The sequence below is a fragment of the Triticum aestivum genome, chromosome 2A, assembly GCF_018294505.1.
Source record: "Triticum aestivum cultivar Chinese Spring chromosome 2A, IWGSC CS RefSeq v2.1, whole genome shotgun sequence".
Lineage (NCBI taxonomy): Eukaryota > Viridiplantae > Streptophyta > Magnoliopsida > Poales > Poaceae > Triticum > Triticum aestivum.
In genome coordinates this window covers 58,493,316-58,504,548 of record NC_057797.1, presented here as the reverse complement: position 1 = coordinate 58,504,548, position 11,233 = coordinate 58,493,316, and the positions used below count along the sequence as shown (strand labels likewise).

The 11,233-nt window shown below is 44.2% G+C and overlaps 1 protein-coding gene across 1 annotated transcript; it reads left to right on the top strand.

The window, feature by feature from the left end:
* Positions 1-654: 654 nt before the first annotated feature.
* Positions 655-10,901, top strand: LOC123184695 (cytochrome c oxidase subunit 1). The gene is made up of 2 exons (XM_044596774.1): positions 655-1,530; positions 10,174-10,901. The coding sequence occupies exons 1-2, from the start codon at positions 684-686 to the stop codon at positions 10,899-10,901; spliced, it is 1,575 nt and encodes a 524-aa protein (XP_044452709.1). The 5' UTR covers positions 655-683.
* The last annotated feature ends 332 nt before the right edge of the window (positions 10,902-11,233 follow it).

Genomic DNA, 11,233 nt, shown 5'->3' with positions numbered 1-11,233 from the left:
AGGAACTCTCATTTGAGCTACTATAATTTTGAAAATGAACAAGCTATTTCATCTCATAAAGTTCCACGCTTGCAGTTTTGTCAAGAAAATTAGACCTAATCCAACAAACAAGACAATGCTTAATTATGCGGACGTACAGTACCACTCTTTTGTTTCCCTAGTTTGGAACGGTGGTCTAGTATGCGACAAGATGTCATTCAGGAATTTGTGGCGCTTTATCAAAGAATAGGGCCTTATCTACCGATTGATCCCTACTTGGTCGATGAAGCGCTTCGTTCCTATCTGGACCATATTCACGCAACTGATTCTTTCACTGTTCTCCAAGCATCTTATCAAGATCTACGGGAGAATGAGGGAGGGTCTGTTTTCTTTATAAATGTTGTTTCCCACAACCGGGATCTCCTTGAGGCGGAAAGCTCCGCAAGGAGGTGCCTGGAAGTCGAATAGAGGATCCTATGGGAAGAAATCCCCAAGAGCAAGGCAAGTCTCGAAAGAGCTGAGCACGAGCATGCTCTCGACTTGTTTAAGTTGGAGGATCTTAGAAGGGAATTAGAAAAAAGAGCAGGGTAGCTCAGTAATTCTGATTCTTTTCTCTTCCAGCCCCTGGGCGGACCCCTCTTTCTTCTCTCTTCCAGCCCCGGCCCCTTTTTGATAAGGAAAGTTTTCATTTCTAAAATAAAAAAATGACAAATATGGTTCGATGGCTCTTCTCTACTAACCACAAGGATATTGGGACTCTCTATTTCATCCTCGGTGCCATTGCAGGAGTGATGGGCACATGCTTCTCCGTACTGATTCGTATGGAATTAGCCCAACCCGACGATCAAATTCTTGGTGGGAATCATCAACTTTATAATGTTTTAATAATGGCTCACGCTTTTTTAATGATCTTTTTTATGGTTATGTCGGCGATGATAGGTGGATTTGGTAATTGGTTTGTTCCGATTCTGATAGGTGCACCTGACATGGCATTTCCACGATTAAATAATATATCATTCTGGTTTTTGCCACCAAGTCTCTTGCTCCTATTAAGCTCAACCTTAGTAGAAGTGGGCAGCAGCACTGGGTGGACAGTCTATCCGCCCTTAAGTGGTATTACCAGCCGTTCTGGAGGAGCAGTTGATTTAGCAATTTTTAGTCTTCATCTATCAGGTATTTCACCAATTTTAGGATCTATCAATTTTATAACAACTATCTTCAACATGCGTGGACCTGGAATGACTATGCATAGATTACCACTTTTTGTGTGGTCCGTTCTAGTCACAACATTCCTACTTTTATTATCACTTCCGGTACTGGCGAGGGCAATTACAATGTTATTAACCGATCAAAACTTTAATACAACCTTTTTTGATCCTGTAGGAGGGGGAGACCCAATATTATACCAGCATCTCTTTTGGTTCTTCGGTCATCCAAAGGTGTATATTCTCATTCTGCCTGGATTTGGTATTATTAGTCATATCGTATTGACCTTTTCAAGAAAACCGGTCTTCGGGTATCTAGGCATGGTTTATGCCATGATAAGTATAGGTGTGTTGGGGATCGTAGCAGAAATTTAAAATTTTCTACGCATCACCAAGATCAATCTATGGAGTAATCTAGCAACGAGGGGAAGGGGAGTGCATCTACATACCCTTGTAGATCGCTAAGCAGAAGCGTTGCTAGAACACGGATGAGGTAGTCGTACTCGTAGCGATTCAGATCGCGGTCGATTCCGATCTAAGCGCCGAACAACGGCGCCTCCGCGTTCAACACACGTGCGGCCCGGTGACGTCTCCCATGCCTTCATCCAGCAAGGAGAGAGGGAGAGGTTGGGGAAGACTCCGTCCAGCAGCAGCATGACGGCGTGGTGGTGGTGGAGGAGCATCGTACTCCTGCAGGGCTTCGTCAAGCACTATGAGAGACGAGGAGGGAGAGAGGTAGGGCTGCGCCTTGAGGGAGATCAAATCATGTGTTGGGCAGCCCCCAATACCTCAAGTATATATAGGGGGAGGGGAGGGGCTGCGCCCCCTTCTAGGGTTTCCTCCCTAGGGGGGGCGGCAGCCCTAGATGCCATCTAGGGTGGTGGCCAAAGGGGAGAGGGAGAGGGGGGGTGCACCAGAGTGGGCCCTAGGGCCCATCTGCCCTAGGGTTTGCCCCCTCCCCTCTTGGAGGTGCCTTGGGCCTTGGTGGGAGGCGCCCAAGCCCACCTAGGTGCTGGTCCCTTCCCACTGTTGGCCCATGTAGGCCTCTGGGGCTGGTGGCCCCTCCCGGTGGACCCCCGGACCCTTCCGGTGGTCCCGGTACATTACAGGTGATGCCCGGAACACTTCCGGTGGCCAAATCCTCACTTCCTATATATCAATTTTTACCTTCGGACCATTCCGTAACTCCTCGTGATGTCCGAGATCTCATCCGGGACTCCGAACAACATTCGGTAACCGCGTACGTAATTTCCCTATAACCCTAGCGTCATCAAACCTTAAGTGTGTAGACCCTACGGGCTCGGGAATCATGCAGACATGACCGAGACATCTCTCTGGTCAATAACCAACAGCAGGATCTGGATACCCATGTTGGCTCCCACATGTTCCACGATGATCTCATCGGATGAACCACGATGTCAAGGATTCAATCAATCCCGTATACAATTCCCTTTGTCTACTGGTATGATACTTGCCCGAGATTCGATCGTCTGTATCCCAATACCTTGTTCAATCTCATTACCGGCAAGTCTCTTTACTTGTTCCGTAACACATCATCCCGTGATCAACTCCTTGGTCACATTGTGCACATTATGATGATGTCCTACCGAGTGGGCCCAGAGATACCTCTCCGTTACACGGAGTGACAAATCCGAGTCTCGATTCGTGCCAACCCAACAGACACTTTCGGAGATACCCATAGTGCACCTTTATAGCCACCCAGTTACATTGTGACGTTTGGTACACCCAAAGCATTCCTACGGTATCCGGGAGTTGCACAATCTCATGGTCTAAGGAAATGATACTTGACATTAGAAACGCTTTAGCATACGAACTACACGATCTTGTGCTAGGCTTGGGATTGGGTCTTGTCCATCACATCATTCTCCTAATGATGTGATCCCGTTATCAATGACATCCAATGTCCATGGTCAGGAAACCATGACCATCTATTGATCAACGAGCTAGTCAACTAGAGGCTTACTAGGGACATGTTGTGGTCTATGTATTCACACGTGTATTACGGTTTCTAGTTAATACAATTATAGCATGAATAATAGACAATTATCATGAACAAGGAAATACAATAATAACCATTTTATTATTGCCTCTAGGGCATATTTCCAACAGTCTCCCACTTGCACTGGAGTCAATAATCTAGTTCACATCACTATGTGATTGCAATGAATCCAACACCCATGGGGTTTGTTCATATCTTGCTTGTGAGAGAGGTTTATTAGTCAATGAGTCTGAACCTTTCAGATCCATGTGTGCTTTACAAATCTCTATGTCATCTTGTAGATGCAGCTACCATGCGCTACTTGGAGCTATTCCAAATAACTGTTCTACTATACGAATCTGGTTTACTACTCAGAGTCATCCGGATTAGTGTCAAAGTTTGCATCGACGTAACCCTTTACGACGAACTCTTTTACCACCTCCATAATCGAGAAAATTCCTTAGTCCACTAGTTACTAAGGATAAGTTCGACCGCTGTCGTGTGATCCATTCCTGGATCACTCTTGTACCCCTTGACTGACTCATGGCAAGGCACACTTCAGGTGCGGTACACATCATAGCATACTATAGAGCCTACGTCTAAAGCATAGGGGACGACCTTCATCCTTTCTCTCTCTTGTACCGTGGTCAGGTCTTGAGTCTTACTCAATATTCACACCTTGTAACACAGCTAAGAACTCCTTCTTTGCTGATCTATTTTGAACTCCTTCAAAATCTTGTCACGGTATGTATTCATTCGAAAGTACTATTAAGCGTTTTTTATCTATCCTTATAGATCTTGATGCTAAATGTTCAAGTAGCTTAATCCAGATTTTCCATTGAAAAACACTTTTCAAATAACCCTGCATGCTTTCCAGAAATTCTACATCATTTCTGATCAACAATATGTTAACAACATATACTGATCAAAAATTCTATAGTGCTCCCACTCACTTCTTTGGAAATACAAGTTTCTCATAAACTTTGTATAAACCCAAAATCTTTGATCATCTCATCAAAGCGTACATTCCAACTCCGAGATGCTTACTCCAGTCCTTAGAAGGATTGCTGGAGCTTTGCATACTTGTCAGCATCTTTCAGGATTGACAAAACCTTCTGGTTGTATCACATACACCCTTTCCTCAAGAAAAATGTCGAGGAAACAATGTTTTTTACATCCTATCTGCAAGATTTCATAAATACTGCAGTAACTACTAACATAATTCCAACAGACTCTTAGCATCGCTACGAGTGAGAAAGTCTCATCGTAGTCAACTCCTTGAACTTGTCGAGAAACATCTTAACGACAAGTCGAGCTTTCTTAATGGTGACACTTACCATCATTGTCTGTCTTCCTTTTAAAATCCATCTGCACCCAACAGCCTTACGACCATCAAGTGGTTCTTTCAAAGTCTATACTTTCTTTTATACATGGATCCTCTCTCGGATTTTATGGCCTCGAGCCATTCTTTGGAATCTGGGCCCACCATCACTTCTCCATAGCTTGTAGGTTCATTGTTGTCTAGCAACATGACTTCCAAGATAGGATTACGTACCACTCTGAAGTAGTATGCATCCTTGTCGACCTATGAGGTTTGGTAGTGACTTGATCCGAAGTTTCAGAATCACTATCATAAGCTTCCACTTCAATTGGTGTAGGTGCCACAGGAACAACTTCCTGTGCCCTTCTACACACTAGTTGAAGTGACTGTTCAATAACCTCATCAAGTCTCCACCATCCTCCCACTCAATTCTTTCGAGAGAAACTTTTCCTCGAGAAAGGACCCGTTTCTAGAAACAATTACTTTTTCTCCGGATCTGAAATAGGAGGTATTCCCAACTATTTTTGGGTATTCTATGAAGATGCATTTATCTGCTTTGGGTTCGAGCTTATCAGCGTGAAACTTTTTCACATAAGCATCGCAGCCCCAAACTTTTAAGAAACGACAGCTTAGGTTTCTCTAAACCATAGTTCATACGGTGTCGTCTCAACGGTATTGTGTGGTGCCCTATTTAAAGTGAGTGCGGTTGTCTCTAATGCCTAACCCGTAAACAATAGTGGTAATTCGATAAGAGACATCATGGTATGCACCATATCCAATAGGGTGCAGTTGTGATGTTCGGACACACCATCACACTATGGTGGCCCAGGCGGTATTAGTTGTGAAACAATTTCCACAATGTCTTAATTGTGTGCCAAACTCGTAACTCAGATATTCATCTCTATGATCATATCATAGACATTTTATCATCTTGTCATGACGATCTTCAACTTCACTCTGAAATTACTTAAACCTTTCAATAATTCAGACTTGTGTTTCATCAAGTAAATATACTCAGCATCTTCTCAAATCATCTGTGAAGTACGAACATAAAGATATTCACTGCGTGCCTCAGCACTCATTGGACTGCACACATCAAAATGTATTACTTCCAACAAGTTGCTTTCTTGTTCCATGTTACTGAAAATGAGGCCTTTCAGTCATCTTGCCCATGTGGTATGATTTGCATGTCTCAAGTGATTCAAAATCAAGTGAGTCCAAACGATCCATCTGCATGGAGTTTCTTCATGCATATCTACCAATAGACATGGTTCGCATGTCTCAATCTTTTCAAAAAACGAGTGAGTCCAAAGATCCATCAACATGGAGCTTCTTCATGCGTTTTATACCAACATGACTCAAATGGCAGTGCCACAAGTACATGGTACTATCATTACTATCTTATATCTTTTGGCATGAACATGTGTATCACTACGATCGAGATTCAATAAACCATTCATTTTAGGTGCAACACCATTGAAGGTATTATTCAAATAAACAGAGTAACCATTATTCTCCTTAAATGAATAACCGTGTGGTGATAAACATAATCCAATCATGTCTATGCTCAACGCAAACACCAAATAACAATTATTTCGGTTTAACACCAATCCCGATGGTAGAGGGAGCGTGCAATGTTTGATCACATCAACCTTGGAAACACTTCCAACACATATCATCATCTCACCTTTAGCTAGTCTCCGCGGCCTTTTATTTTGAGTTACTAACGCTTAGCAACCGAACCGGTATTTATTACCCTGGTGCTACTAGGAGTACTAGTAAAGTACACAATAATATGACGTATATCCAAAATACTTCTGTCGACCTTGCCAGCCTTCTCATCTACCAAGTATCTAGGGTAGTTCTGCTTCAGTGACCGTTCCCCTCATTATAGAAGCACTTAGTCTCGGGTTTGGTTCAACCTTGGGTTTCTTCACTAGAGCAGCAACTGATTTGCCGTCTCATGAAGTATCCCTTCTTTTCCCTTGCCCTTCTTGAAACTAGTGGTTTAACCATCAACAATTGATGCTCCTACTTGATTTCTACTTTCACGGTGTCAAACATCGCGAGTTGCTCAAGGATCATCATGTCTATCCCTTATATGTTATAGTTCATCACGAAGCTCCAATAGCTTGGTGGCAGTGACTATGGAGAACCATCACTATCTCATCTGGAAGATCAACTCCCACTCGATTCAAGCAATTGCAGTACTCAGACAATCTGAGCACATGCTCAACGATTGAGTTTTTCTCCCTTAGTTTGCAGGCTTAAGAAACTTGTCAAAGGTCTCATACCTCTTGACGTGGGCACTAGTCTGAAATTCCAATTTCGGTCTTTGGAACATCTCATATGTTCTGCGATGTTTCGAAAAACGTCTTTGGTGCCACAATTCTAAATTGTTAGTATTACGTACTAAACTATCACGTAGTCATCAAAACGTGTATGTCAGATGTTTCCCAACATCTACAGACGATGCTCGAGGTTCAACACACTGAGCGGTGCATTAAGGACATAACCCTTCTGTGCAGCAATGAGGACAATCCTTAGTTCACGGACCCAGTCCGCATAATTGCTACTGTCAACTCTCAACTAAATTTTCTCTAGGAACATATCTAAAACAGTAGAACCAAAGCGTGAACTACGACATAATTTGCAAAGACCTTTTGACTATGTTCATGATAATTAAGTTCATCTAATCAAATTATTCAATGAACTCCCACTTAGATAGACATCCCTCTAGTCATCTAAGTGATACATGATCCGAGTCAACTAGGACGTGTCCGATCATCACGTGAGACGGACTAGTCATCATCGGTGAACATCTTCATGTTGATCGTATCCACTATATGACTCATGTTCGACCTTTCGGTCTTCCATGTTCCGAGGCCATGTCTGTACATGCTAGGCTCGTCAAGTTAACCTAAGTGTATTGCGTGTGTAAATCTGGCTTACACCCGTTGTATGCGAACGTTAGAACCTATCACACCCGATCATCACGTGGTGCTTCAGAACAATGGACCTTAGCAACGGTGCACAGTTAAGGGGAACACTTTCTTGAAATTATTGCGAGGGATCATCTTATTTATGCTACCGTCGTTCTAAGCAAATAAGATGTAAACATGACAAACATCACATGCAAATCATAAAGTGACATGATATGGCCAATATCATCTTGCGCCTTTGATCTCCATCTTCGAGGCGCGGCATGAACACCATCGTCACCGGCATGACACCGTGATCTCCATCATCATGATCTCCATCATCGTGTCTTCATGAAGTTGCCTCGCCAACTATTACTTCTACTACTATGGCTAACGGTTAGCAATAAAGTGAAGTAATTACATGGCGTTTTCATTGACATGCAGGTCATAAATAAATTAAGACAACTCCTATGGCTCCTGCCGGTTGTCATACTCATCGACATGCAAGTCGTGATTCCTATTACAAGAACATGATCAATCTCATACATCACATATATCATTCATCACATCCTTTTGGCCATATCACATCACATAGCATACCCTGCAAAAACAAGTTAGACGTCCTCTAATTGTGGTTGAATGTTTTACGTGGCTGCTATGGGTTTCTAGCAAGAACGTTTCTTACCTACGCAAAACCACAACGGTGATATGCCAATTGCTATTTACCCTTCATAAGGACCCTTTTCATCGAATCCGACCGACTAAAGTGGGAGAGACAGACACCCGCCAGCCACCTTATGCATCAAGTGCATGTCAGTCGATGGAACCTGTCTCACGTAAGTGTACGTGTAAGGTCGGTCCGGGCCGCTTCATCCCACAATGCCGCCGAATCAAGATAAGACTAGTAACGGCAAGCAAATTGAACAAATCATCGCCCACAACTACTTTGTGTTCTACTCGTGCATAGAATCTACGCATAGACCTAGCTCATGATGCCACTATTGGAGATCGTAGCAGAAATTTAAAATTTTCTACGCATCACCAAGATCAATCTATGGAGTAATCTAGCAACGAGGGGAAGGGGAGTGCATCTACATACCCTTGTAGATCGCTAAGCGGAAGCGTTACTAGAACGCGGATGAGGTAGTCGTACTCGTAGCGATTCAGATCACGGTCGATTCCGATCTAAGCGCCGAACAACGGCGCCTCCGCGTTCAACACACGTGCGGCCCGGTGACGTCTCCCATGCCTTGATCCAGCAAGGAGAGAGGGAGAGGTTGGGGAAGACTCCATCCAGCCAGCAGCACGACGGGCGTGGTGGATGGTGGAGGAGCATGACTCCAGCAGGCTTCGCCAAGCACTACGAGAGACGAGAGCGAGAGAGGTAGGGCTGCGCCTTGAGAGAGAAAATCGTGTGTTGTGCAGCCCCAAAACCCAAGTATATAAGGAGGAAGGAGGGTTGCGCCCTATTATATGGGCAGGGCATAGGGGAGGCGCCCTAGGTTCCCTAGGGGGTGGCGGCCAGGGCAGATGGGATCGCCCCTGGGGAGCTTGCACCCAAGCTAGGTAGGGGACCCAGATGCGGGTGCCCCATACCCCTCTGGTCACGTTGGGAATAGGTGAGGGGGCGCCACAACCCCTAGTGGGCTGGTCCTTGCCCATCCTTGGCCCATGAGCCCCCGGGCTTGTCGGCGCGCTCCCGAAACACCTTCGGTCATGCGGTCATCACCGGTATCCTCGGAACACTTCCGGGAATCTCAAAACTTCGTCTATATATCAATTTTACCTTCGGACCATTCCGGAACTCCTCGTGACGTCCGGGATCTCATCCGGGACTCCGAACAACATTCTGTAACCGCGTACATACTTTCCCTATAACCCTAGCGTCATCGAACCTTAAGTGTGTAGACCCTACGGGCTCGGGAATCATGCAGACATGACCGAGACATCTCTCTAGTCAATAACCAACAGCAAGATCTGGATACCCATGTTGGCTCCCACATGTTCCATGATGATCTCATCGGATGAACCACGATGTCAAGGATTCAATCAATCCCGTATACAGTTCCCTTTGTCTACTGGTATGATACTTGCCCGAGATTCGATCGTCTGTATCCCGATACCTTGTTCAATCTCGTTACCGGCAAGTCTCTTTGCTTGTTCTGTAACACATCATCCCGTGATCAACTCCTCGGTCACATTGTGCACATTATGATGATGTCCTACCGAGTGGGCCCAGAGATACCTCTCCATTACACGGAGTGACAAATCCCAGTCTCGATTCGTGCCAACCCAACAGACACTTTCGGAGATACCCGTAGTGCACCTTTATAGCCACCCAGTTACTTGTGACGTTTGGTACACCCAAAGCATTCCTACGGTATCCGGGAGTTGCACAATCTCATGGTCTAAGGAAATGATACTTGACATTAGAAAAGCTTTAGCATACGAATTACACGATCTTGTGCTAGGCTTAGGATTGGTCTTGTCCATCACATCATTCTCCTAATGATGTGATCCCGTAATCAATGACATCCAATGTCCATGGTCAGGAAACCATGACCATCTATTGATCAACGAGCTAGTCAACTAGAGGCTTACTAGGGACATGTTGTGGTCTATGTATTCACACATGTATTACGGTTTCTGGTTAATACAATTATAGCATGAACAATAGACAATTATCATGAACAAGGAAATGCAATAATAACCATTTTATTATTGCCTCTAGGGCATATTTCCAACAAGGTGTTCTTGGATTTCTAGTTTGGGCTCATCATATGTTTACTGTGGGCTTAGACGTTGATACTCGTGCCTACTTCACCGCAGGTACCATGATCATAGCTGTGCCCATAGGAATCAAAATCTTTAGTTGGATTGGTACCATGTGGGGAGGTTCGATACAATACAAAACACCCATGCTATTTGCTCTAGGGTTCATCTTTTTGTTCACCATAGGAGGGCTCACTGGAATAGTTCTAGCAAACTCTGGGCTAGACATTGCTCTACATGATACTTATTATGTGGTTGCACATTTCCATTATGTACTTTCTATGGGAGTCATTTTTGCTTTATTTGCTGGATTTTACTATTGGGTGGGTAAAATCTTTGGTCGGACATATCCTGAAACTTTAGGCCAAATCCACTTTTGGATCACTTTTTTCAGGGTTAATCTGACCTTCTTTCCCATGCATTTCTTAGGGCTTTCGGGAATGCCACGTCGCATTCCAGATTATCTAGATGCTTACGCCAGATGGAATGCTTCGAGCAGTTTCGGTTCTTATATATCCGTAGTTGGGACTCGTCGTTTCTTCGTAGTTGTCTCAATCACTTCAAGAAGTGGAAAGAACCAAAAATGTGCGGAAAGTCCTTGGGTTGTTGAACAGAATCCAACCACACTAGAATGGTTGGTACAAAGCCCTCCATCCTTTCATACTTTTGGAGAACTTCCTGCGGTAAAAGAGATAAAAAGCTAAAAAAAACCTCCTAACTATGAAGGAAGTTTCATAGAGATAGGTGTGGGGAAATAAGTTCTTCATTTAAAGAGTTAGTTGGCTGGCCTACCGGCCCGCAGATTAGGTTGGCTTTTATCGCCAACTGAACTGCGTAACCAAAGCGATTCCTTCTTGGTGGAGATAGGTGGGTCCTGGTTCAACCTAAGTCAGTTCGAACCTGACGGGTCGTTCGTTCGTGTGGAGAATCTCTCTCCTTACTTATGATTTCTTTATCTTTGAGGCGAGGCATATTCATATGTCGAAGAAGGGGGAAGTGTCTCCATTGACGCTCATAGAACCCGGAAAAAAGAATA